The sequence below is a fragment of the Bos taurus genome, chromosome X (genome assembly GCF_002263795.3).
Source record: "Bos taurus isolate L1 Dominette 01449 registration number 42190680 breed Hereford chromosome X, ARS-UCD2.0, whole genome shotgun sequence".
NCBI classification, from domain to species: Eukaryota; Metazoa; Chordata; class Mammalia; order Artiodactyla; family Bovidae; genus Bos; species Bos taurus.
This window is the reverse complement of record NC_037357.1, coordinates 55,389,164-55,413,804: the sequence shown is the minus strand read 5'-3', so window position 1 is coordinate 55,413,804 and position 24,641 is coordinate 55,389,164. Positions and strand designations below refer to the sequence as shown.

General features: G+C 35.5%; 1 protein-coding gene across 3 annotated transcripts in view; it reads right to left on the bottom strand.

Annotated features, from left to right (window-relative positions):
* TBC1D8B (TBC1 domain family member 8B) overlaps window positions 1-24,641 on the bottom strand; it is an 84,138-nt gene that overhangs the window by 4,172 nt on the left and 55,325 nt on the right. For all 3 annotated transcript variants that reach the window (XM_059883646.1, XM_024988461.2, XM_024988462.2), the window contains exons 11-20: window positions 17,388-17,505; window positions 15,891-16,176; window positions 14,883-15,012; window positions 14,262-14,360; window positions 8,068-8,136; window positions 7,660-7,900; window positions 6,855-6,920; window positions 5,010-5,093; window positions 3,900-3,956; window positions 1,215-1,312 (exon numbers count right to left, since the gene is read on the bottom strand). In XM_059883646.1, coding sequence (XP_059739629.1) covers window positions 1,215-1,312; window positions 3,900-3,956; window positions 5,010-5,093; window positions 6,855-6,920; window positions 7,660-7,900; window positions 8,068-8,136; window positions 14,262-14,360; window positions 14,883-15,012; window positions 15,891-16,176; window positions 17,388-17,505 — 1,248 coding nt within the window. The remainder of the gene's footprint in view (window positions 1-1,214; window positions 1,313-3,899; window positions 3,957-5,009; window positions 5,094-6,854; window positions 6,921-7,659; window positions 7,901-8,067; window positions 8,137-14,261; window positions 14,361-14,882; window positions 15,013-15,890; window positions 16,177-17,387; window positions 17,506-24,641) is intronic.

Genomic DNA, 24,641 nt, shown 5'->3' with positions numbered 1-24,641 from the left:
CTTCACTACTGGACTGCCAGGGAAAGGGGAAGTAAAAGTAGCTCAGTCATGTCTGACTCTCTGCCACCCCATGGACTAAACAGTCCATAGAATTCTCCAGGCCAGAATACTGGAGTGGGTAGCCTTTCCCTTCTCCAGGGGATCTTCCCAACCCAGGATTGAACCCAGGTCTCTCGCATTGCAGGCAGAGTCTTTCCCAGTTGAGCCACAAGGGAAATCCAAGATACTGGAGTGGGTAGCCTATCCCTTCTCCAGCGGATCTTCCTGACCTAGGAATTGAACCAGGGTCTCCTGCATTGCAGGCGGATTCTTTACCAACTGAGCTATCAGGGAAGCCCCAGGACTGTCAGGGAAGTCCCCCTAAAAGATACACTTTATAAAAATTTATTGTACCAAACTTTAAGCTTTATTTTTCTTTCTTTCTTAGTCTGTAACACTGTTTATTAAAATTTTAGTATTAATATATTGATTAATTTTAAGAAGTACTTATTACCTATTCCACTGAGAAAAATGAAGTTATTTCATATTTCTCATTTTGGTTAAGTTCTGAGAATCCTCAGTATCTGTACCAAAAGAATTTATTTAAAAAACATAAGAACATACAATGACTGAATAGTGTGCAAGCAAGAGATGGATTTATAACTGTGTCAATAGGGAATTCCCTGATGTCCAGAGCTTAAGACTCTGTGCTTCCACAGCAAAGAGTGCGGGTTTGATCCCTGGTCCAGGAACTAAGATCCCACATGTTACATGGCATGGCCAAAAAAAAAGTTGTGTTAACAGTAGTCATTAGTACTATCTGAGCAGATTCAAGATGATTAGGAACCAGGGTATAACCTATTTTAGTTATTTCTTATTCCTATTACCTAGTATTGGGCATGTCATCTAGTAGTCACTAAAAAATGTCTACTGAATAAATGAACATTTCTAATAAAGATAGAAGTAGAAAACACTGAAATATATGTTATACACACATCTTTTCTATAGGTACAAATGTCACAGCAGAGGACTGTACTGAAACTCTAGATGCATTTAAGTGTTTAAAGTAGAAAATCATTTTAAAATTTACTCCCACTCTTCTATACTCATCTGAAACTTACAGAGATGATGCAGAGATTATTTTTGTAATAGCATGTTAGCTATTTTAGATTTGGAAACACCCACATTCATTTTAATAAAACACATAAGAAAACCAGAATTTATGAACTGAATACCTGATTCATTCTTGGTAAATCCTTAATGTTTTCTTCTTTTTTTAGAAGTTCATCTTGCCATTGACTTAGATACGCTTGAATATTGACTTTTTCTTTTTCTAAATGAGGGGAATAAAATCATTTCATAATGAACAGCCCACTATATTTTCCCAAATCCTCAAAAGAACAATTATTACTGAAAGATATTTCATTGAGATATAAGATTCCACTTTTTTCTCCAGAAATTGATCTGACTATACCTTTTCTTTCACTTACTGACTCTCAAAATATTCTCCATTTCCATTAAACTAAAATTTTTACTTTGAAAAGGTTGGGGACTAGAGAAGATGTAAGGTGAGAGGAAGAAGAATGCCTTTTAAATTAAACAGTACACCCTGACTTGGTGATGTAAATTTCATGTAGATGTTCTCATGTATACCACTAAGTTTAAAATAGCTTCTATATGATGTTCTTAACATGCAGTGGTCTATGGTGACTCTTTCAAAAATTCAAAACAGTACTTATTCATTCATTCCTTTGAAGAGTTTAATCACAATGATGTTATTGTGACTTTATTAATAATTATTTAGATCTCTTGGAAAACTAGGATATACTGAACAACCTGGTGAAGTGGTCATATCTAAGCAGATCTTCAAAAATTATTTTTTAGCTGTTACTCAAAAACATAAAACGAATGATTGACTTTTGTAGAACAATTTGACAGTCTCTATCAAAATACTAAATGTGCATATTCTTTGCGACCCAGCATCCTCATACCTCTATGAATTTATCCTATCTTAAAGAAATATGCCCCAAAGTATCATTAAAGGTAAGTATAAAAATGTTTGTTGGACCATAGTTTGCAATATAATTAATTGGAAATAACCTAAGTGTTCATCAATATTGAGCTAGTTACTGAAATAAATGACAATACAACCAAACTCTGTACCCCAATACTCAGTACATGTCAGATCCACATGTACTGACATGAAAAGATGTCCATGATATACTAAAAAATAGAAAAACAAGTTGCCGGGAGCCGGCATATTGCATATTGAGTGCATAGTGCATATTGAGTGCAGCACTTTCCACAGCATCATCTTTCAGGATCTGGAATAGCTCAACTGGAATTCTATCACTGCTGGGAGCATGAGGAACTCCGCCCATGACAAAGGTCATGAGGAAGGAGGCTCGGCATACGCAAAGGCGGGATCGAGCTTCAGGAGTCCCCCTGGAAATTCTCGAGCATATACCCCCAAAACCAGAGTCTGCCTACTTTCTGCTTTGTGTTTTCACCTACACCTCTGACTTTACGGGGGGCTGTCCCCCACTACCTCTCTGAAAAAAGAGTTAGCTTACAGCTCCAGTTAATAATTCCTGGGTGTGACAGTGTTTAACCTACAAACTCCTTTGGAAATCCTCTAGCCTGCCTGAATAGGTTTTTCCGGCCACATGTGATTGTCCAGAGCCTCCCAACTGTGAGAGGCAGGAGATGTTCTAAACTGTCTAAACACAGATTCTTTTGAGTAGTTAAAAGATTGATTAGAAATTGTATTGGTGAAGGGATTTTCACTTGTTGGGCCAATGTTTGCTGCTAAGTTTCCATATCCCTTACCTGCTGTGTCCCTGGCAGTGTATTGATTAATATAATTGGTGTAAGTAGTAGCTTTAATGTTTGTAACCTGGGACCCTTGAGTTAATTCTTTTTCTTGTTATAGCCCACCATACCTTTGCTCTGTAGGAATGCAACTTTATCTAATGCTTTTGGAGGGTGGCTCCTGACCAATCACCTTTAGAGAAAAATAAGTTTTCTGAAGAAAGGGTCTTAAAATGTTAACAGGCCTCCGGGCCAGAAGATGATGCAAATCACCTAAGCTTTTGCATATGATAAGTTTGCAGGAAGAAAGCCTGGCTTGCTGCAAGACTCTACCCCTTCCCCCATTATCCTCTATGCATAACTTAAGGTATAAAAACTACTTTGGAAAATAAAGTGCGGGGCCTTGTTCACCGAAACTTGGTCTCACCATGTCGTTCTTTCTCTTACCTTCTGGCTGAATTATTCAGCCTCTTTTCTCCACTGAATTTCCTCACTGAGCTATCCTTATTTCAGCCGCTTTTCTCCACTAAATTTCCTCACTGAGCTATCCTCATTCTATTACTCTTTATATCCTTAATTAACATTTAATTAAGCAATTGTTTCCTGATCTTCGCCTACGCCGTCTCTCCTTCGAATACCCTGGATCAGCCGGGGCTGGTCCCCGGCAACAAGTTATAAAACAGTATTTATGAAGTGTTTCTTTTTTAAAAAATAGATGTCTATTTATATTTGTTTATATGCAGAAGCAGGTCTGGAAAGAATATAGGCCAAAATGTTTTCACATCTACTTCAGGGTGGGGTTGGGTGGGGATATGAGCATTTCTGTGCCATTTAAATTTCTTTTATATGAATTATCTATTACTTATACAATTAAAATAAATATTTTTAAAATAATAAATAAATATGGGTCATTTACTGTTACATTTTCTATAACTTCTGAGACTGAAGTATCCAGAGAAGAATAAATTGTTAAACTTACACAAAGGAACTGAAAAAGCTCTAAGGACAAATCAAGAGATTTTAAAAGGAATCCATGCCTCCCCCTTGTGTAGTTAACCTTATTTACAAAAACAATAACTTAAACTAAATGATACTCCTAAATCATATACCTTTTTCTGGGCTGTTTCTTGCTGACTTTGCTTCCTTCTCCTTTGCAGGCTTGGAAACTAGAGGGGAAGAGGACAACTGCATTTTGTAAAATATTTAAAAAATACCTTTTGAAAGTAAAATAGTATTTTGATAGACTTATAAGCACACATTATTTTCTTCAACAAACCAATTATAGCTAATCTGACCTCCTATCATGAGAAGACAAAGTATTCAAGAACTTTAAAAAGAACACTGCAGGGAAAATCCACATTAAAAAATCTTAGATAGAAGTATATGAATTATTAATTTATTTCTGGGTGGTATGTGATATTTCCTTCCTTGTGATTTTCTTCAAATTGAATAGTATTACTTCTTTTATTAGGAAAAAAACATATTGAGAGCCAAAAGACTGAGTTAAAAAAAAAAAAAAAAAGACTGAGCTACTAGTCCTAACTGTGGTAAAACCTCATTGAAAAATCTCACACGAGTCACTTCTCCCTTCTGGGCCTCAGTGCCCCCTGTATAATTTAGGGACTTGACTAGATGATTTGTAAGGTTGCTTCAAACTTAATGTTCAAACACCATCATACAGTAACCATACACAAGGTTACATAAGGACTTCTCTCTAAGATACTTCTATTTATGAAAAAGCAGCAAAAGACACAACAATAAGCCCATAATACTTCCAAATTTTGTCTGAGACAGACTCATCCCTATGTCCTACACCTACAGTGATTTATAATAAGTATTCACTGTTTGAATAATAGCTATGACCTTCTATCATCAAAGATTCTATTGTCTTCATTGCATTTTAACAAGGCATTTAAAAAGTCTGATACATTTTAGAAATTTCTGCTACAAAAGTAGAAACAAAATGCATTTTCTTTCAAATTCTCCAGTAAACAAGAAATTCCATAAATCAAAATCCAAAATGTAGTTTAGTTACTCAAATATTTATGGAATACTTACCATGCATTTAGGACTATGCTAAGTGCTATGGTAGCACAAAAGAAGTGTAAGGTATAATTAACTCAAATTTTACTAGTAGTAGCTGGGTAAAGAATGTTTAAACCAGAAAGATCTCTACGTGATTAATCAGCAAAACAGATATATTCAAAACAGATATTTACCATGGAGTTGACTGAAGTACAGCAATTCTTCCTTGGAAAGTTCATCTCCCTTTGAAGGGTCTTTATACTGCACTTCAGTATAAGCTGAAAATAGATAACCCAGATCATATTTGTAACAATGAGAGACAGAAACAGGTCCTATAATGGATCAATTAAATCTGGGGACAGAGAATTAAACAAAGGGTCCCTGTAAAAGAAAGACATATGTGAAGAAGTATAGAAGTAGTACTACTCTGCTGCTGCTGCTGCTGCTGCTGAGTCGCTTCAGTCGTGTCCGACTCTGTGCGACCCCATAGACGGCAGCCCACCAGGCTCCCCATCCCTGGGATTCTCCAGGCAAGAACACTGGAGTGGGTTGCCATTTCCTTCTCCAAAGCATGAGAGTGAAAAGTGAAAGTGAAGTCGCTCAGTCGGGTCTGACTCCTAGCGACCCCATGGACTGCAGCCTACCAGGCTCCTCCGTCCATGGGATTTTCCAGGCAAGAGTGCTGGAGTGGGGTACTACTCTACTGTATAGCAAATATTTTAACAAGAAGTATTTGATCACTTTGAATTCTCTTATTTCTCCAAATTACTTGCTTTTTAACAGTTTTCCAAGAGCCATTACAAATTAAAATTTAAAAATATGACACTTGGAAATCTCTGAAAACGTGACCACAGTCATCTAAAAACATCATTAATAATAAGGAAAACATGAAACTGAGTGCTCTAACAGATATACAGTGTTTTTCCTATTTTTAATCCTTCTATGGAAAATCATATTCATTCCATTACAATATTAGACAATCTAATGACAATTTGACTTGACAATGTAAAGTCCTTCACAGTTAAATTATTATTTGATTTGTCTTTGGTTTTTAACACTGTGTTTATGATTTGAGTTTGCGAAGGTTAAACATGACTTTTAGATTTTTGGTGTGGTAAAGAATGGTTCCCAACTATCCTGGGAAGACTTTAAAAGGGACCTCAGGTGTAGTTTTAGACAAATTATGAGGTGCTTTTTTTTTTTTTTTTTGGTGAATCACCCTATTTAAGCTAAAAGGTACTTTTGCAATGTTCCTTTAAAGTTTAAGACTAGATTCCTAATTATGGATCAGGCTGGCAAAGGCAGCCTCTTGAGCTCAGAGGGAAACACTTAAGTAGAACTGATGTGGTAACAGTAAGGCAGTATGGTAGAATAGAAAGAAGCCTGCATTTTGTAGTCAAACCTTAGTCTGAATTTCAGCTAAGCAATTTATTAGATATGTTGTCTTCAGCAAATTTAATCTTTCTCTTAGTTTCCATATCGTCAAAATTGGACAGATAATACCACCTTTCAAGGATATCATGAAAATTAAATAAAAGAATGCATATAAATGCCTGAACAGAACAAGTGTTCAATAAATGGTAGTTTTTGTTTCCTCCTCGAAATGTTTAATATCCCTTGCTGCCCAGTCTCACTTTTCTGAATAATCTGTAGTATTTCACAAGTTTGGCGGTTTGTCTAAAGTTAAATTCTACTGTCTAATGACAACAACAATAAAAATTCAACATTATGCCATTACTCAAATGATAGACAGTGCTTACACATAAACTACTTATTAAATTGACTGACCACTAACAGGAAGGAAATCTATGAACCTATCTGTTACACAGAATCTCCTCTACAGATTTCAGTGTAACTATATATTAGCAAAAATATTGCTAACGTGATCCACAGGCCACAATTAAGCAACGACCTTATACCATATGGAAAATTATATTATTCGTTAAAATAGAATGATATCTGTAATTATACTTGTTAAAAAGTATAATTGATGTATAGAATCAACTTCTATACATCACTAACAACTATTAAACTCTTACCTGGAGAAATATGCAGCTTAAAAAGCAGCTTAAGCTTCTCAGTAAAACTTCCATTGTACATTATGTCTGTTCAATAAAATTAAATTGCAAATAATCACAGCCAAAGAACATTCAATCAATTACAGCAACACAGATTAATTAAGACATAGATATGAGCCAGGATTCAGAAACCTTCTGTTACTTAAACTATCAGTTAACCAACATCCAGTAGGCCAGATTCTCTCCTTGAAGTATATAAGCAAAATAAAGGGATAAATAAAATGCTCTCTTACTGTACTCTCTCCCCAACCCCAATCTAAAATTTACTTTTTCTTTTGAATGCTTCATCAGAGGAGAGAACTCCTCTTCAAGGGGGAATCCCTAAGAAAGCACATTAGGGTGTCTGGAAAAGCAAAGGAATGATATAACTGGTGGACTATCTACAGGCACAAAATGTTTGTTGACTATTTCTTTACCACTTTTCTAGGCTATGCGGTTGCATTTTTACTGAGGTAGAACATCCTCCTGAAGAATCCATATGCCTAAAGGTGGGGAAATCAGGACATTATCTTCCTTCATGTTAACCATTAAAACAACCACATCTAACAGCTTGTTTTTTTCTGGGAGGGTTGGGGCAAGATGCGATGAAATATTTAGATTTAGTAACAAACAAAGAAAATGGTCCAGTTATTGCTAAAGCTGGAGATAGTGTAAATCAGGCTGATAAAATCTGACTAAATTGGCAATTACAGGCAGTACTAAGTATTTCTAGGGGTACCTTTATTTTTCTGCTTTAAAAAAGAAAAGTTATTGGATATCATCCTACCAATTGCAGAGGAGAATTCTTTGAAGTTGATAAGGCAGTCGGAGTTTTCATCCAACAATCTGAATGTCCATAAAGCTAGTGAATCTCTATTTGCAGAATGAGCCCAGGGACTCAACAAGTGATACAACACTCTGAACTGCTGGCAGTCAATCTGATACTGCTCCAAATATGGCAGACTGGGATCATGGTGCTTCAGTACTGGAGAACTCAAACACCAATAATAAGAAAAAAATAACTCTTTCTATTTAAAAAATGGAAAAAAAGACAAAAGTCATTAAATCAGAAAATGTAACTTCATAACATTTTTTTAAATCTGTCTACTAAAATAATTAAAGATAAAATAGTTGGGTGGTTGTGGTAAAATTCTGCTAAGAATATTATTTTTCATTTAAAGAAGGAAAAGAGTACCTTAAAGATGACATAAAGTTCATCCAGTTCATGAAGGCTCAACTTCACATCTTGTGATACAACACGCAACTTTAAAAAGATTAAAAGCAATTCAGAATTTAACACTTTGGTATAGAAATTGTCTTTGAACCCATTTAGAAAACTCCCTCTGCCAGAATACAATATTTTAAACTTTAAGGAATAACAAAAGGTAAATGTACCTATTTTTGTCCTTTAAAAAAGCTGTGCATACAGTATAGTTCAATTCTACTCTGATATGCAATTTGACCTTTGTCTCTTCGTACACAGAGATAGCCACCAGAGGACAGCCAGTTAATATCTGTAAATATTAACTTGGATCATCGAAAAAGTAAGAGAATTCCAGAAAAACATCTATTTCTGCTTTATTGACTGTGCCAAAGCCTTTGACTGTGTGGATCACAATAAACTGGAAAATTCTTCAAGAGATGGGAATACCAGACCACCTGACCTGCCTCTTGAGAAACCTGTATGCCGGTCAGGAAGCAACAGTTAGAACTGGACATGGAACAACAGACTGGTTCCAAATAGGAAAAGGAATATGTCAAGGCTGTATATTGTCACCCTGCTTATTTAACTTATATGCAGAGTACATCATGAGAAATGCTGGGCTGGATGAAGCACAAGCTGGAATCAAGATTGCCGGGAGAAATATCAATAACCTCAGATATGCAGATGACACCACCCTGATGGCAGAAAGTGAAGAAGATCTAAAGAGCCTCTTGATGAAAGTGAAAGAGGAGAGTGAAAAAGTTGGCCTAAAGCTCAACATTCAGAAAACAGATCATGGCATGTGGTCCCATCACTTCATGGCAAATAGATGGGGAAACAGTGTCAGACTTTATTTTTCTGGGCTCCAAAATCCCGGCAGATGGTGACTGCAGCCATGAAATTAAAAGAGGCTTACTCCTTGGAAGGAAAGTTATGACCAACCTAGACAGCATATTAAAAAGTAGAGACATTACTTTGCCAACAAAGGTCCATCTAGTCAAAGCTATGTTTTTTCCAGTAGTCATGTATGGATGTGACAGTTGGACTATAAAGAAAGCTGAGTGCTGAAGAATTTATGCTTTTGAACTGTGGTGTTGCAGAAGACTCTTGAGAGTCCCTTGGACTGCAAGGAGATCCAGCCAGTCCATCCTAAAGGAAATCAGTCCTGGGTGTTCATTGGAAGGACTGATGTTGAAGCCGAAACTCCAACATTTTGGCCACCTGATGCGAAGAACTGACTCGTTTGAAAAGACCCTGATGTTGGGAAAGATTGAAGGCAGGAGGAGAAGGGGACAACAGAGGATGAGATGGTTAGATGGCATCACTGACTCAATGGATATGAGTTTGGGTAAACTCCAGGAGTTGATGATGGACAGGGAGGCCTGGTGTGCTGCAGTTCATGGGGTCGCAAAGAGTCAGACATGACTGAGCGACTGAACTGAACTAACCGAAATATAAGCCACAGTATTCTATGTCTTTTTCTACATAGGCAATTTGTCAAGTCACCCTGTGGGGTTGTCATTAAAGACTTCAAAGGCACTGGGAGATGTGCATTCCCTCTTTGTGCCAAAAAAACGTAACCCAAGAATGAATAATCTCAGAAAATATGCAATATCATTCTACTCCAGGAAGAATAAGCACTGATGGTACAATGATTTTGGTATTTAAGACATTTTAAAGATAGGGTACAATGCACGATACTGGATGCTTGGGGCTGGTGCGCTGGGACGACCCAGAGGGATGGTACAGGGAGGGAGGAGGGAGGAGGGTTCAGGATGGGGAACACGTATATACCTGTGGTGGATTCATGTTGATATATGGCAAAACCAATTCAATATTGTAAAGTTAAAAAATAAAGTAAAGAAAAGCAAAAAAAAAAAAAAAGATTTAAATCCAAAATAAATAAATAAATAAATAAAGCAAGGGTAAAGATAAAGGCTAGAATTAATGAAACAGGAGTAACTAAAAAAAAGTATACTTCATAAATAAAAGAGTTTGTAAATTAAAAAAGTAAAATAAATATCTGGAAAGTTTGATAAAAGACAGCATGAATAAATATCATTGAGAAGTAAAAGAATACTATAGACACAGACATATAAATTATTGTGTCCAGCATATAGAAAGTAACATTAATTATCTATTCAATGAATTCCAGAAGCTATAAAACAACATATCTGAAAGTCTAGATGAAATGGGTAATCTCTATAAAAATATAAATGACTAAAATTAACTCAGGAAGAACAAGTTCTGAATAGACAGAACTGAAAAAGTAATCCAATGCCCACCAAAGGCAGCAGATCCAGATGGTTTTACAGGTTAATCTCAAACTTTCAGGTACTGGTTAATTTCTATGTGGTTTAAACTATCCCAGCACATAGAAAAATATGATTTGTTCAAAACTCCATTCTATGACAAGAGTCCAATTCTAATATGAAAAAATAAAGTTAGCACACACACACTGTAAGTCAATGTCACTTTAACATATGTAAAGAACCTAGCTAAACTATTCAGGAAAACTATCAAAGCAGAATATTAAAAGAATAACACAACACGAACAAATAGGATTCATCTCAAGAATTAAACAGAAGTTCAATCTAGGAATTCTTTAATGTACTTTACTATATTAATAAAGTAGAAAAATATATAATCTCAAGATATGGAAAAGTTATTTGATCAAAGTTAACACTCAATATTGATTTTTTAAAATGTCCCAAATCTCTTTTTTTTTTTTAATTTTATTTTTTAACTTTAAAATATTGTATTGGTTTTGCCATATATCAACATGAATCCGCCACACACTAAATGAAACTACTAAATTTGACTAAAAAGAGTCCTTCAAAAATTAACAGCAAACATCATACTTAATAAAATACTAGAGGCACTTCTATTAAATTCCAGAATGAGACAAGGAAGCTTGCTTCTACTGTTATTATTTAATACTTCTCTGAAGATTCTACCCACTACAAGAATACAAATAAAAATCTAAAAGAGGTATACATATTAGGAAGGGTCAAAACTCTTAAGCCTATAAAAGATATGCCTGTCTATTCAGAAATTCAACTGAAAAAAAATCAGAATTAATGAGAGTCAGTAACACAGTCATTAAAAAAAGCAACATGTACCAATCAATAGGTTTTATATATACTATAATAAATGAATTAGAAAATACAAAGGAAAAAAAGGTCTCATTCATTTTAGTAACAAAACCATAAACTACACAGGAGACAAACCCAACAATAAATGTGTAAGATCTATATGATAAAAATAACAAAATTTTACACTAAAGGACATTTAAAAAGACATAATTCAAATGGATTTTAAAAAGGGCTTCCCTGGTGGCTCACTGGTGAAGAATCTGCCTGCCAATGCAGGAGACGCAAGAGACAAGAGTTCTATCCCTGGGTCAAGAACATCCCCTGGAATAGGAAATGGCAACCCACTCCAGTACTCTTGCCTGGAAAATTCCATGGGCAGAGGAGCCTGGGGGGGCTACAGTCCATGGGGCCACAAAGAGTCAAACATGACTGAGTGACTAAGCACATACCAGATTTCAAAATGGATTATAAAGCCACAATAATTAACAGTGTGGTGTTATAGGGAAAAAAAGAAACTCCAGAAATAAATCCATGTATGTATATAAGTATTTAGCATATGAAAAAGGCAGAGTATAGAAAGGATGGACTATTTAATAAATGGTATTCAAAAAATTGATTGTTTCAGCTGGAAAAAATACTATTAGAATCCTGTATCACACTATTAACAAAATGTATACTTTAGGTGTATTAAAGATCTAAATGTTTAAAAAAAAAAAAAGCAATACCAGTATTAAAAGCTAGTATGAGAAACTGTGTTTATAAATGATATAATTTTATATGGGGAAGGCATTGCTAAGCTTGACATGAAACCCACACAATATGAAGAAAGAGATTTGACTACATAAAATTATGAAACTTACACACCCTGAAATACATCATAAAAAATTTAAGAAAAAAGATTGGGGGGAAATATTAGCCACAAATATAACTGACAAAGAATTAACACCACTAATATTTTTTAGTAACTAGTGGGAATGTGGGGAAAAGGGCATTTTTACATACTGTCAGTGGGATTATAATTTGATACAAATCTTTTACAAGACAACTTAGCAGGACTTGTCAATTTTTAAATGGGCACACCCTTTGACCCAGCTGCCGCTTCCAAGAATCCACCTTACAGAAATATTTTTACAAATGTGTAAGATTAGAAATACAGTTGACCCTTGAACAACATGGGGGTTAAGGGTGCTGACCTTCCACACAGTCAAAAATCTGCATATAGAGCTTCCCAGGTGGCTCAGGGGTAAGGAATACACCTGCCAATGCAGGAGACACAGGTTTGATCCCTGATCCAGGAAGATCCCACATGTTAAGAACAACTAGGCCCGTGTGCCGCAACTACTTAGCCTGTGCTCTAGAGCCCAGTAACTGCAACTTCTTAGCCCACGTGCCACAACTCCTAAAACCTGAAAGCCCTAGAGCCCATGCTCCACAAGAGAAGCCACTGCAATGAAAAGCCCACACACCACAACTAGAAAAAGCTCACACACAGCAACAAAGACCTAGTAGAGTCAAAAATGAATAAATAAAAAAAATCTGCAGATAACTTTATAGTTGGCCCTTCACATCCATGATTCTGCATCTGCAGATTCAACCAACCATGGATCCTATAGTACTAAAGTACGTGTTCATTGAAAAAAACCCACATGTAGGTGAATCTGCACAGTTCAAACCCATGTGATTTAAATAAGGTATTACTTGTAAGAGCAAAAAATAAAATAAAACGAAAGGGGGGTATACATATTAAATGCATATCAACAAGGAATAGTTAAGTCAAGTATAGCATATCCATACTGTGGTATACTATTCAGCACATTAAGAAAAGTGAGTTATACAATGATATGCAATGACTGTGATATATTTCTGAGTGAAAAAAGTAAGTTACAGAACATGCAACTAAATGCTATCTCATTTAGAAAGCTATATTGTCCCTCTCACCCCTTCCTTACACACATAGACATGTATGTCTATAGATATTTAGAAAAAAGATCTGGAAGGATACATGCCAAATCATTTTAAATGTTGATTACTCCTAGAGTAGGTAAGTTCTACTTTTTTACATTTCTATATGTTTGAATTATACATATTGAGTATGTATTCAGAAATGTTAATTTTCCCAGATTTGTATATCTGATGACTTAACCTTTAAGCAAGTAGGTTTACATAAACAATATATTCTCATTATAAAAGCTTGAACAGTACAGAAGATTCATGTGCATGTGTGCATGTTCAGTTGCTAAGCCATGACTGACTCTTTGCAATCCCATGGACTGTAGCCCACCAGGCTCCTCTCATTCAGGTGTGTGCATGTTCAATTGCTAAGTCGTGTCCGACTCTTTGTGACCCCATGGTCTGTAACCCACCAGACTCCTCTGTCCATGGAACTTTCCAGGCAAGAATACTGGAGTGGGTTGCCATGTCCTCCTACTCCAGAAGAATTCTTTCAACAAAGTAAAACGCTCCCTCTTTCAACCAGCAATCTATTAATCCCACTCACTAGAGGCAATCAATATTAACAGCTTCTAATGTAGTCATCCAAATATTAAAAAAAGTACTTAAAACACATTGTTTCATACCTTTTTTGGGGGGGGGGGTTTAAACATTCTTTATTTTATCATCCATCAATTCCTAAGGACAGTTTAGGGTGACTTTCTCTCGTGGTGTTTGTATTTTAACAAATGGAACTGTTTAAGTCAAACAAATTAGTCTCTCATGGTTTGTTTTATACCTTTTATACTTTATCTTTAGTAAACAAGGATAATAATATATATTAGCAACCTAGACTATTATGTAGGTCAGCTGTTCTTGATATAGCACATCACAAATATGTTATGCTTAAATGCCAACATCATAGCATTCAATATTAAAGGTCAAATAATACAAAACATATTGGAGAAACCAATATGTTTCAACCAGAAGAAAATCACGTATTTCCTCTCAAAAAATTTACAGTAAGCTAAGCTGTGACAAGACTCTAGCTCAAATGTATAGTTATTCTATTTTCTTCACATGAAATGATAATTTTTTAAAAGAAGTTGATGAAAAAAAAATGTTATTCCAATTGGTTTGCCCCATTTGGTGGATACTTACCACATTCTGCTTTGTTGTTTCCTCTAGGGTCTGTATCACATACAACCTGTTTCGACAGCGCATGCTGTGTATATTTTCATAGCGAATATTACCATATTTCTGTAAGAAATATGATTTCAGTGGATACTCATTCATAATAAATACCCACTTCTCTTACAGTTGAATTTCATCAGATTCAATTCTCAGAGGCTTTGGTTCTATTTCTAGTTATTTTCCCAACTTGTTCAGTGATTATGCAAATTTTCACCTCCCACATTTCAGTTTTTCTATATATTCACAGGAGAGCATTCCATCTACTATGTGCCTAGACTAAGTACAAGAACATTGGTAAAATTCTTAGGCTCTAAGAAGAGAATATTTTTCACCTTTAAATACAGTGATGAATATTTGTGAAATCATGTGAGTAGTTCATTTAATGAAAAGCAAACTGAAGCAGAGGAAGCTATATAACTGAGGAACAGTTCACAGAACTCATTTTTAAAGTGAAGTCAGATTTTAAGTTACTACATCTTTACTTGTATTATTATCTTACTCTCAATATACTACTCTAGAGATATAGCTATAGTATCTATCATTTTAAATACGCTATTTAATTATATTTATGGAATAAGAAAAACTTACCTCATTAGATTCTCTAATCAAATCTGTAATATCCACTCTAATCTGACTGCTTTTTTCATCACTTACATTTGAACCCTGCTGCACACTTGAAGGCAGTGGGCTATCCTTATTAGTGACATTGTTGAAGAACCTATCCAAAAGTGACAGTAATACAGAATTAGTAGAAGTATGCAGAAAAATGACAACTAATTTCTCCCTAGTTAGTCAAAGGTTAATTTCAACTGAGAGGACAAGGGACAGTTTGACGAAGAAGTAGAATTTAAAGATGGTTGGGAATTAGGAGGACATGGGAGTGAGAGATGGGATGGTGATGAAAAGACTTCAGAGGTAGACTTACTAGGATGGAATTTAGGGCATGTAGAAGCATTTAAGGAGAAATAATTTAAGAAGGATACACTGAAGCCTTAACATTGAGAGTTCTAAATGCCAGAGTGAGGTGTTTATACTTTATTCTGTACATAAATGGGATCTGATACATCACTACAACAGTTACCCAAATATTCATATATTCATTCATTTAACATATACACAGTGTATACATACACACACACATCTCCATATATGTGCTTTAATACAAAATATAATTCACAGAAAAGGTACCAGGAAAATAAAGCTCAGCCTATGCAATTGAAAATACCTAAAAACCAGAACAATTTCCCCCACTGTATATTTAATATTATCAACCAACTTTCCCCCCTCAAATTACTCTTACACACTTTATAGCTCAAACAGGGACTATGAAAGTCTCAGCATATTGAATCAACAATATTAGTGTACATGTGTATATAACCTAGCAGTTTCCTTCAAACTGATTTTTGTTATATTCTATTTGGAAACAGAGGGGTGGACTTTAGGACTAGCTTTTTCATTCAACTAGCTAGCTTTGTGACTTCGGGCCAATTATTTAATGTTTCTAGGGATCAGTTTCTTCACCTATAAAATAAAGGGCTTGAGCAACATAATCTCTAAGGGGCTCTCCATATTTAAATGTTATGGTTCTCACATTACCTATTTAAAGCTGTCACGGCTTCAGCATCATCTTTACATGCCAGCAGTTTGTCTAAGTTATAGTCAAGTATTGCCAAACCTAGTTGTAAAATGGCCTTTATTCCATCATAGAAGAAACAGTCCACCACATTCACTGCACTTTCAATGGGTAGCACACTAATAAAAAGTGTGAGGAACCATGAGAGAGAAACTGAGGAAAAGAATGTCATATCAGTCATATGTTCAGTCAGCTGGGGAAGGTGATCTCTGATAAGTTCTTCAAAGACTGCCTGATCCACCAAGGCACCTGAAGAACATAAAAAGAAATTTAAAAATGAACACCTTTCAAAAGGACTTGTTTTCAATACCTTCCCACTACTATTAGTAGGCTGATATACCTCATTTCTTTTCCTTAAATTATGAACTTCTTCAGTGCCTTTTCTGTATTTCACACATCTCTTTATCTGATAGCAGTATCATGCATAAAGAAGGACTTGAGAAACTCAATTTATATTCATTTGACAGTTACTTATAGAATCTTTATTATGTCCAGAAACCTGTACTAGGTGCTATAAGAGATATACAAATTAAAATGTTCTTATCCTCAGAGAGTTTAATCTCTAATAGAACTTAAGATAAATACACAAATAACTATAACACAAGATAATATAATCAGTGACCTAGCCATGATACACCCAATCCAGTGTTCTTGCCTGGAGAATCCCAGGGAAGGGAGAGCCTGGTGGGCTGCCATCTATGGGGTCGCACAGAGTCAGACACAACTGAAGCGACTTAGCAGCAGCAGCAGCAGCCATGATACAGAAGGCTTAGTCAAAGTTGCTAGTTGTGTTTGACTCTTTGCGACCCCATGGACTATACAGTCCATGGGATTCTCTAGGCCAAAATACTGGAGTGGGTAGCCTTTCCATTCTCCAGAGGATCTTTCCATCTCAGGGATCGAAACCCAGTCTTTTGAATTACAGGCAGATTCTTTACAAATTGAGCCACAAGGGAAGCAAACAGAAGGCTTATGAAGGTACAAAGGAAAGACCACCTATGGTTTTAAAGTAAGGGATCACAGATCTATAAATATTTGATGACTGAAGAAAATATTATATAATTAACAAACTAAGAACTTGATCCCTCTTTCCAAGCTTGCATATTTCTATAAAATTCATAAAAATGTGGAGATTTTAAGCTGATTAAAATCTCGTTCAAGAAACTTAACAATAGTAAACTTAAAACTTTGATTGTATAAAGAAACAGGCCAGGTACTTTCTTTTTAAAAAGCAATATATTAAGCAATCTTTCCAGTCATATGTCGAGTGCAAAAAGCTCTTCTCTTGAGCATGTCAGTGAATGTGGTATCTTGATATTGCTTACATTTTATACATTTCAAAAACTTAATTGATCAGTTCTTCCATTTGATAGGTAACTGAATAGACAAGAGGCCTATAAATTCTTTAGAAAAGAAATATGTGTTTGTATATGAATACATGTGTGTGTGCTTTTTTTTACCAATGATTCGACGATTAAAATAATCAGGTAGCATTCGTTCACATACAGCAACCAGAAGCCAAAAAGCCTCTTCCTCTTTTGCATACAGAAGCAACACTGAAGTCAAAATATTCATTGCCTAAAATTCATAGAAAAATAAAACATAAATGTTGCTTGCATAATCATTACATCTCTTCTTCAAATATAGTAGTTTTCAGCAGTAACAACAACTATGAGAGTAATCATAATGGAAACATGAAAACTCTGAGCCAGTCCAAAGCAAAACAAGTTGAAGTCAGTCTATCATTTGCTAATCAGTTATTTTACACGGTAAATTCCAGGAAAATGAAATAGTAATATCATGAACATAGAACACAGTTAAGTAAAACTTCTGTAATTTAGACTAATTTCAATGAGTAAAAAGTATAAATTATCACAAGTCTTAAAAAATACATACTTTCTCAGATCATTGTCAAATTCAGACTGAAATTGAAGAAAGTAGGGAAAACCACTAGATCATTCAGGTATGACCTAAATCAAATCCCTTACAGTTATACAGTGGAAGTGAGAAATAGATTCAAGGGATTAGATCTGATAGACAGAGTGCCTGAAGAACTATGGATGGAGATTTGTGATATTGTTCAGGAGACAGGGATCAAGACCATCCCCAAGAAAAAGAAATGCAAAAAAGCAAAATGGTTGTCTGAGGAGGCCTTACAAATAGCTGTGAAAAGAAGAGAAACAAAAAGCAAAGGAGAAAAGGAAAGATATACCCATTTGAATGCAGAGTTCCAAAGAATAGCAAGGAGAGAGAAGAAAGCCTTCCTCATTGATCAATGCAAATAAATAGAGGAAAACAATAGAATGGTAAAGACTAGAAATCTTTTCAAGAAAATTAGAGATACCAAGGGAACATTTCATGCAAAGATAGACACAATAAAGGACAGAAATGGTATGGACCTAACAGAAGCAGAAGATATTAAGAAGAGGTGGCAAGAATACACAGAAGAACTATACAAAAAAGATCTTCATGACCCAGATAATCATGATGGCATGATCGCTCACCTAGAATCAGACACCCTGGAATGCGAAGTCAAGTGGGCCTTAGGAAGCATCATTATGAACAAAGCTAATGGAGATGATGGAATTCCAGCTGAGCTATTTCAGATCCTAGAAGATGATGCTGTGAAAGTGCTGCATTCAATATGCCAGCAAATTTGGAAAACTCAGCAGTGGCCATGGGACTGTGAAAGGTCAGTTTTCATTCCAATCCCAAAGAAAGGTAATGCCAAAGAATGCTCAAACTACAGCACAATTGCACTCATCTCACACACTAGCAAAGTAATGCTCAAAATTCTCCAAGCCAGGCTTCAACAGTATGTGAACAGTGAACTTCCAGATGTTCAAGCTGGACTTAGCAAAGGCAGAGGAACCAAAGATCAAATTGCCACTATCCATTGGATCACAGAAAAAGGAAGGGAATTTCAGAAAAACATCTAGTTCTGCTTCATTGACTATGCTAAAGCCTCTGACTATGTGGATTACAACAAACTGTGGAAAATTTTTCAAGAAAATCCTTCAAAATTCTTCACCTGACTGCCTCTTGAGAAATCTGTATGCAGGTCAGGAAGCAACAGTTAGAACTAGACATGGAACAACAGACTGGTTCCAACTTGGGAAAGGAGTATGTCAAGGCAGTATATTGTCACCCTGCTTATTTAACTTATATGCAGAGTACATCATGAGAAATGCTGGGCTGGATGAAGCACAAGCTGGAATCAAGATTGCCAGGAGAAATATCAATAACCTCAGATATGCAGATGACACTACCCTTGTGGCAGAAAGTGAAGAACTAAAGAGCCTCTTGATGAAAATGAAAGAGAAAAGTGAAAAGGTTGGCTTAAAACTCAACATTCAAAAAACGAAGATCATGGCATCTGGTTCCATCACTTCATGGCAAATAGAAGGGGAAGCAATGGAAACAGTAACAGACTTTATTTTCTTGGGCTCCAAAATCACTGCAGATGGTGATTGCAGCCATGAAATTAAAAGACACTTACTCCTTGGGAGAAAAGTTATGACCAAACTAGACAGCATATGAAAAAGCAGAGACATTACTTTGCGAACAAAGGTCCGTCTAGTCAAGGCTATGGTTTTTCCAGTAGTCATGTATGGATGTGACAGTTGGACTATAAAGAAAGCTGAGAGCTGAAAAATTGATGCTTTTGAACTATGGTGTAGGAGAAGACTCTTGAGAGTCCCTTGGACTGCAAGGAGATCCAACCAGTCTATCCTAAAGGAAATCAGTCCTGAATATTCACTGGAAGGGCTGATGTTGAAGCTGAAACTCCAATACTTTGGCCACCTGATGCAAAGAACTGACTCATTGGAAAAGACCCTGATGCTGGGAAAGATTGAAGGCGGGAGGAGAGGGAATGACAGAAGATGAGATGGTTGGATGGCATCACCGACTCAATGGACATAAGTTTGGGTGAACTCCAGGAGTTGTTGATGGACAGGGATGCTTGGCATGCTGCAATTCATGGGGTTGCAAAGAGTTGGACATGACTGAGCAATTGAACTGAACTGAACTGAGGACAGATTGGAAAAAACAAACCTCATCTGTATTTTCATCTACCCACAAGGTAACATCTCTTAAATGTCATTCTCAGTTGTGTCTAAAACTAAATTTTCTTTCTTCTATTAAATAGCATTTTCTTTGCTACCTTAATTTTGATCATGCTAGAAACCCTTTATCTACCACGTCCAATTTGTCTTCACATCCTAGAGTTTCTTCTTATAAGAAGTCTTTTATTTTTATGTATTTATTTTTCTGGCTGCACCACATGGCATGTGGGATCTATCTTCCCCCATAAGGTATTGAACCTGTGCCCCCTGCAGTTGGACTGCAGAGCTCTAACCACTGGACAACCAGGGAATTCCTAAAATGTCTTTTAAATTTGCTTTAACCTCTCCATTCTCACTACCACCCTAACTTTCTCCTTCTTCTAATCTATCTTCCATACTAATGTCAAATCATTACTTTTATATAACATTTGGTCATAGCCCCTATTATAAAGGCAATATAATGTATAGAATCTGGAAAGAATGGAAAGGTGTGAAGAAAATCAAACCTCTTGCATCCTACCTAGCCAGAGATCACCACTGTTAATGAGTTGATGTACTTTTTTCTGTGTTTCTTTTTCCCCTTCTAAAATTTAGACCAAACTGTGTATTAAAGTTTGTTTTTTTTTTTTCACTTAACATACATTTTCAATGCCATCAAATCATCAAATAGCTCTTCTAAAATAGTATTTTAATGACTGTAAAAAATCTAGTAAGTGTAATATACTATAAATGATTTAGCCATTCTACTATTATTGGACATCTAGGCTGATTTCAGCATTTCAGTATTATATATAACACTGTTAATGAATATCTCTGTATGTAAATCTTCATCCAAGTGGTTTACTATTTTCTCAGTAAAGATACATAGAAATTAAATTATTTGGTCAATTAATATTATTTTTAAATGACTTGATATTACTGCCAAATTGTATTCCAGAAAGACTGTACCAATTTATATTCCTGACTTACAGTATTTGAATGTTTACTTCCCTGTGCCTTTGCCAATACTAAGAACTGTGACAATTATAATTGTCTTTGCTGATTTGATAGTGAAAATAGTATGTCCTGGTTTGAATTTGACTTTCTTTGAGATTGAACCTTCTTTTTTAAACTTTATTATCTGTATTTTTTTCTGTGACTATCTTTTCATGTCCATTGCTCATTTTTATAACTCAATACTTTTCTTATAGATTTGTATATTAAGTATATCAATCTTTGTCAGATCTGGAGCAATATCTGACTTCAAGTTCAGTTTTCACTCCATCACTTTCCTGTTCAAGAAGCCATAATGGGAGCAGCATCAGTGAAAATGGCAGAGTAAGGCCCTCTGAAAAAAGCTTTCCTCAGTAAAAGTAGTAAGAACTAGTTGCAAAAATCATCAAAATCAATTTTTCAGAACTTTGAAAGTTCACCAAAAACTTACAGCAAGTCAGGAAGCATTAGTTAATAAAATGGCTGAATCTCAGTAAAAACAGTGAACCCTGTGGCATTTTAAATTGTCCAAGTCCCACCCCTCCTGAGCTTCACAGAAGCCTGAAAAACCAACACTCAGGAATCATGGTGAAAAGCAGCACCTAGCAGCCATGGGAGGAAACAGAATGGGGCTCAAGTGCCTCCAACATCCCATTCCCAGTGAACTGTCAGTATTTGACCTATCTGGTCATTCCTTAGAAAACTGCACTCACAAGGCTGTCTTTATTTGACCCAACACAGAGCTTACCCAAGGCAAACAGCCTTTCCTTGAAAAAATCAGAAGCAGTTGTTGAACATGTGGTTTCCTGAGGTAATGGTAACAACTGGGCCAAACAACAGGCTAATAAGGGGTGAAAATGAAAAGCTGGAGAATGAGACATCCATGGGGGGCTTTGGAAAGCGCTAATTTATTCCTGGGAATCTAGAAGGCCAAGTGCATGATACGGTTTTATGCCTGCCCACAGCTGTAGGCACATTCAGGAAAGAACAGAAAAAGCTCTAAGCTCTTATCTCTGGCTAATCTTGAGGCTCTGCACAAACAGGAAGTGATAGAGAATAGAAAAAAATAGGGAAAACTCAACAAAATCAAAAGCTGGTTCTTTAGAAATATTTAAAAACCTGAAACACCTTTAGGTAACCTAACCAAAAAGACAAAAAATAGAAAGACTGACTCAAATTAAAATCAAGAAATAGAGAACATTACTACCAATGTTAACAGAAATAAAAAGGATTATTAAGGGAATACAAGGAATAACTCTATGCTAACAAATCAGACAACCTAGATAAAATGGACAATTTCCTAGAAAAACCAAGACCAACTCAAGAAGAAACAGAAAAATCTGACAACACTTATTACAAGTAAAGATATTGAACTAATAATAAAAAAAAATTTCTACAAAAAAACTCTAGGAACAGATAGTTTCATTGGCCAATTCTATCACAATTTAAAGAAGAATTAACACCAAATGGGAGGGCAAGAAACATTACCAAGCTCATTCTTTGACGTGCGTACATGCATGCTAAGTCACTTCAGTCATGTTTGACTCTTTGCAACCCAATGGACTATAGCCTGTCAGGTTCCTCTGTCCATGGGCATTCTCCAGGCAAGAATATTGGCGTGGGTTGCCAATCTTTTCTCCAGGGGATCTTCCTGACCCTGGGATCAAACCTGCCATCTCTTATGTCTCCTGCATTGGCAGGTTGGTTCTTTACCACTAGTCACCACCTGGGAAGCCCAATTCTTTTGACACCCTGACACACCCTGACACTAAAACCAGACAAAGACATCACAAGAAAATTATCAATACATTTTATGAATATAAATGCAAAAATCTCCAACAAAATACTAGAAAATCGAACACAATAGCCTATAAAAAAGGATTACACATAATGACCCAGTAAGATTTATCCTGGCAATACAAGTGTGGTGAAACATGACAACAAAAGTAATACACGATGTAAAAAATTAACAATTGGAAACTTCAATTAAATAATTTGGAGACCAGAAGGGGGTGCTCTCATGCCCTGCAACTACAGCAGAGACTAACAGGAAGAAGACTTTTCTTTCCTGACAAGGCCAATGCAAAGCTATGGACTCTTAGTTTACTATAGCCCTTCCAACTTCCTTTTCTTCTCTATAAAAGTTTTCTCCTCCCCTTGGCATGAGGGGACTTGCCAATGGCTCACCATGGTTGTAGACCCCAAACTGCCAATTCTCTGCTCATCCTAAATAAACCCATCTCTGCTGAAGAAATATCTGGTGGTCTATTTGTTTCAGGTCAACAATGATATTACTAAAATAAAGGGGGAAAGTCACATGATTATCTCAACAGACACAGAAATCCACTACTTAAAATCCACTACCCTTTCATGATAAAGACACTTAATGAACTAGGAATATAAGGGAACTTCCACAACATGATAAACATAATCTATAAAACGCCCACATCAAACATCTACTTAATGATGAAAGACTGATTGCTTCCTTTTAAGATAAATAACAAGAAAGGAATACGCATTCTCACCACTTTTCTTTAACATTGTACCTGAAGGTTATAGCCAAGTCAACCAGGCAAGAAAAAAAGGGAAAAAGACATCCAGGTTGGAATGGAAGAAGTAAAAATATTCACTATTCAGATTCCATGATCTTGTATACAGAAAATCCTAAGTAAGGAATCCACAAAAGAAAAAAAAAAAAAAAAAAAGACTCTACTAGAACTAATAAGCTCAGCAAGATTACAGGATACAAAATCAATATATACAAAAATCAATTGTATTTCTATATAGTGGCAAATGAGCAATCCAAAAATAAAATCAAGAAAACAATTCCATTTATTGTAATGCCAAAAAGAATAAAAAATTTAGAAATAAAATTAACAAAGGAAGTAAGAATCTACAGCCTTCCACATAGGAAACTACAAAACAACCTTGAATAAAATCTAAAAAGAATTAAATGGGAAAAGAAAAAAATCCTGTGTTCTGGTTAGAAGACCAGGACTTTTTTTTGCTTTCTTCAGAAATTGTCAAACAGATCCTAAAATTCGTAAGGAAATGCAAGAGATCTAAAAAAGCCAAAATAATTTTTGGAAAAATAGTTAAAGGACTCAAATTTCCCCATTTCAAAAGTTACTACGCAGCTGCAATAAAAAAGACAGTGTGATATTGGCATAAGAACAGAAACGTAAATCAATAGAACAGAATTTTGAGTCAAGAAATAAGCCCTAACATTTATAGTCAATTGATTTTCAGCAGGGTGTCAAGGCAATTCAGTGAGTAAAAGATTGTTTTTTTTTCAACAGATGGCACTGGGACAACTGGCTATTCACAAGTAAAAGAATGAAGCTGAACCTTTTCTATACACTACACATGAAAATTAACACAAAAGGGTCCAGAAACCTAAATTTAAGCATTAAAACTATAAAACCCTTAGAAGAAAACAAAGGAATAAATCTTTTTAACCTTGGCTTAGGCAATGGCTTCTTAGATATGACATCAAAAGCACACACAACAAAAGAAAAACATAAAAATAAATAATAAAACTTTGGTGCTTCAAAGAGTACCATTAAGAAAATGAACAATCCATGGAATAGAAGAAAAAATTGCAACTACTATATTTGATAAAGGATTAGTATCCAAAATATATAAAGAATCATTACAACTCAACAATAACAAGAT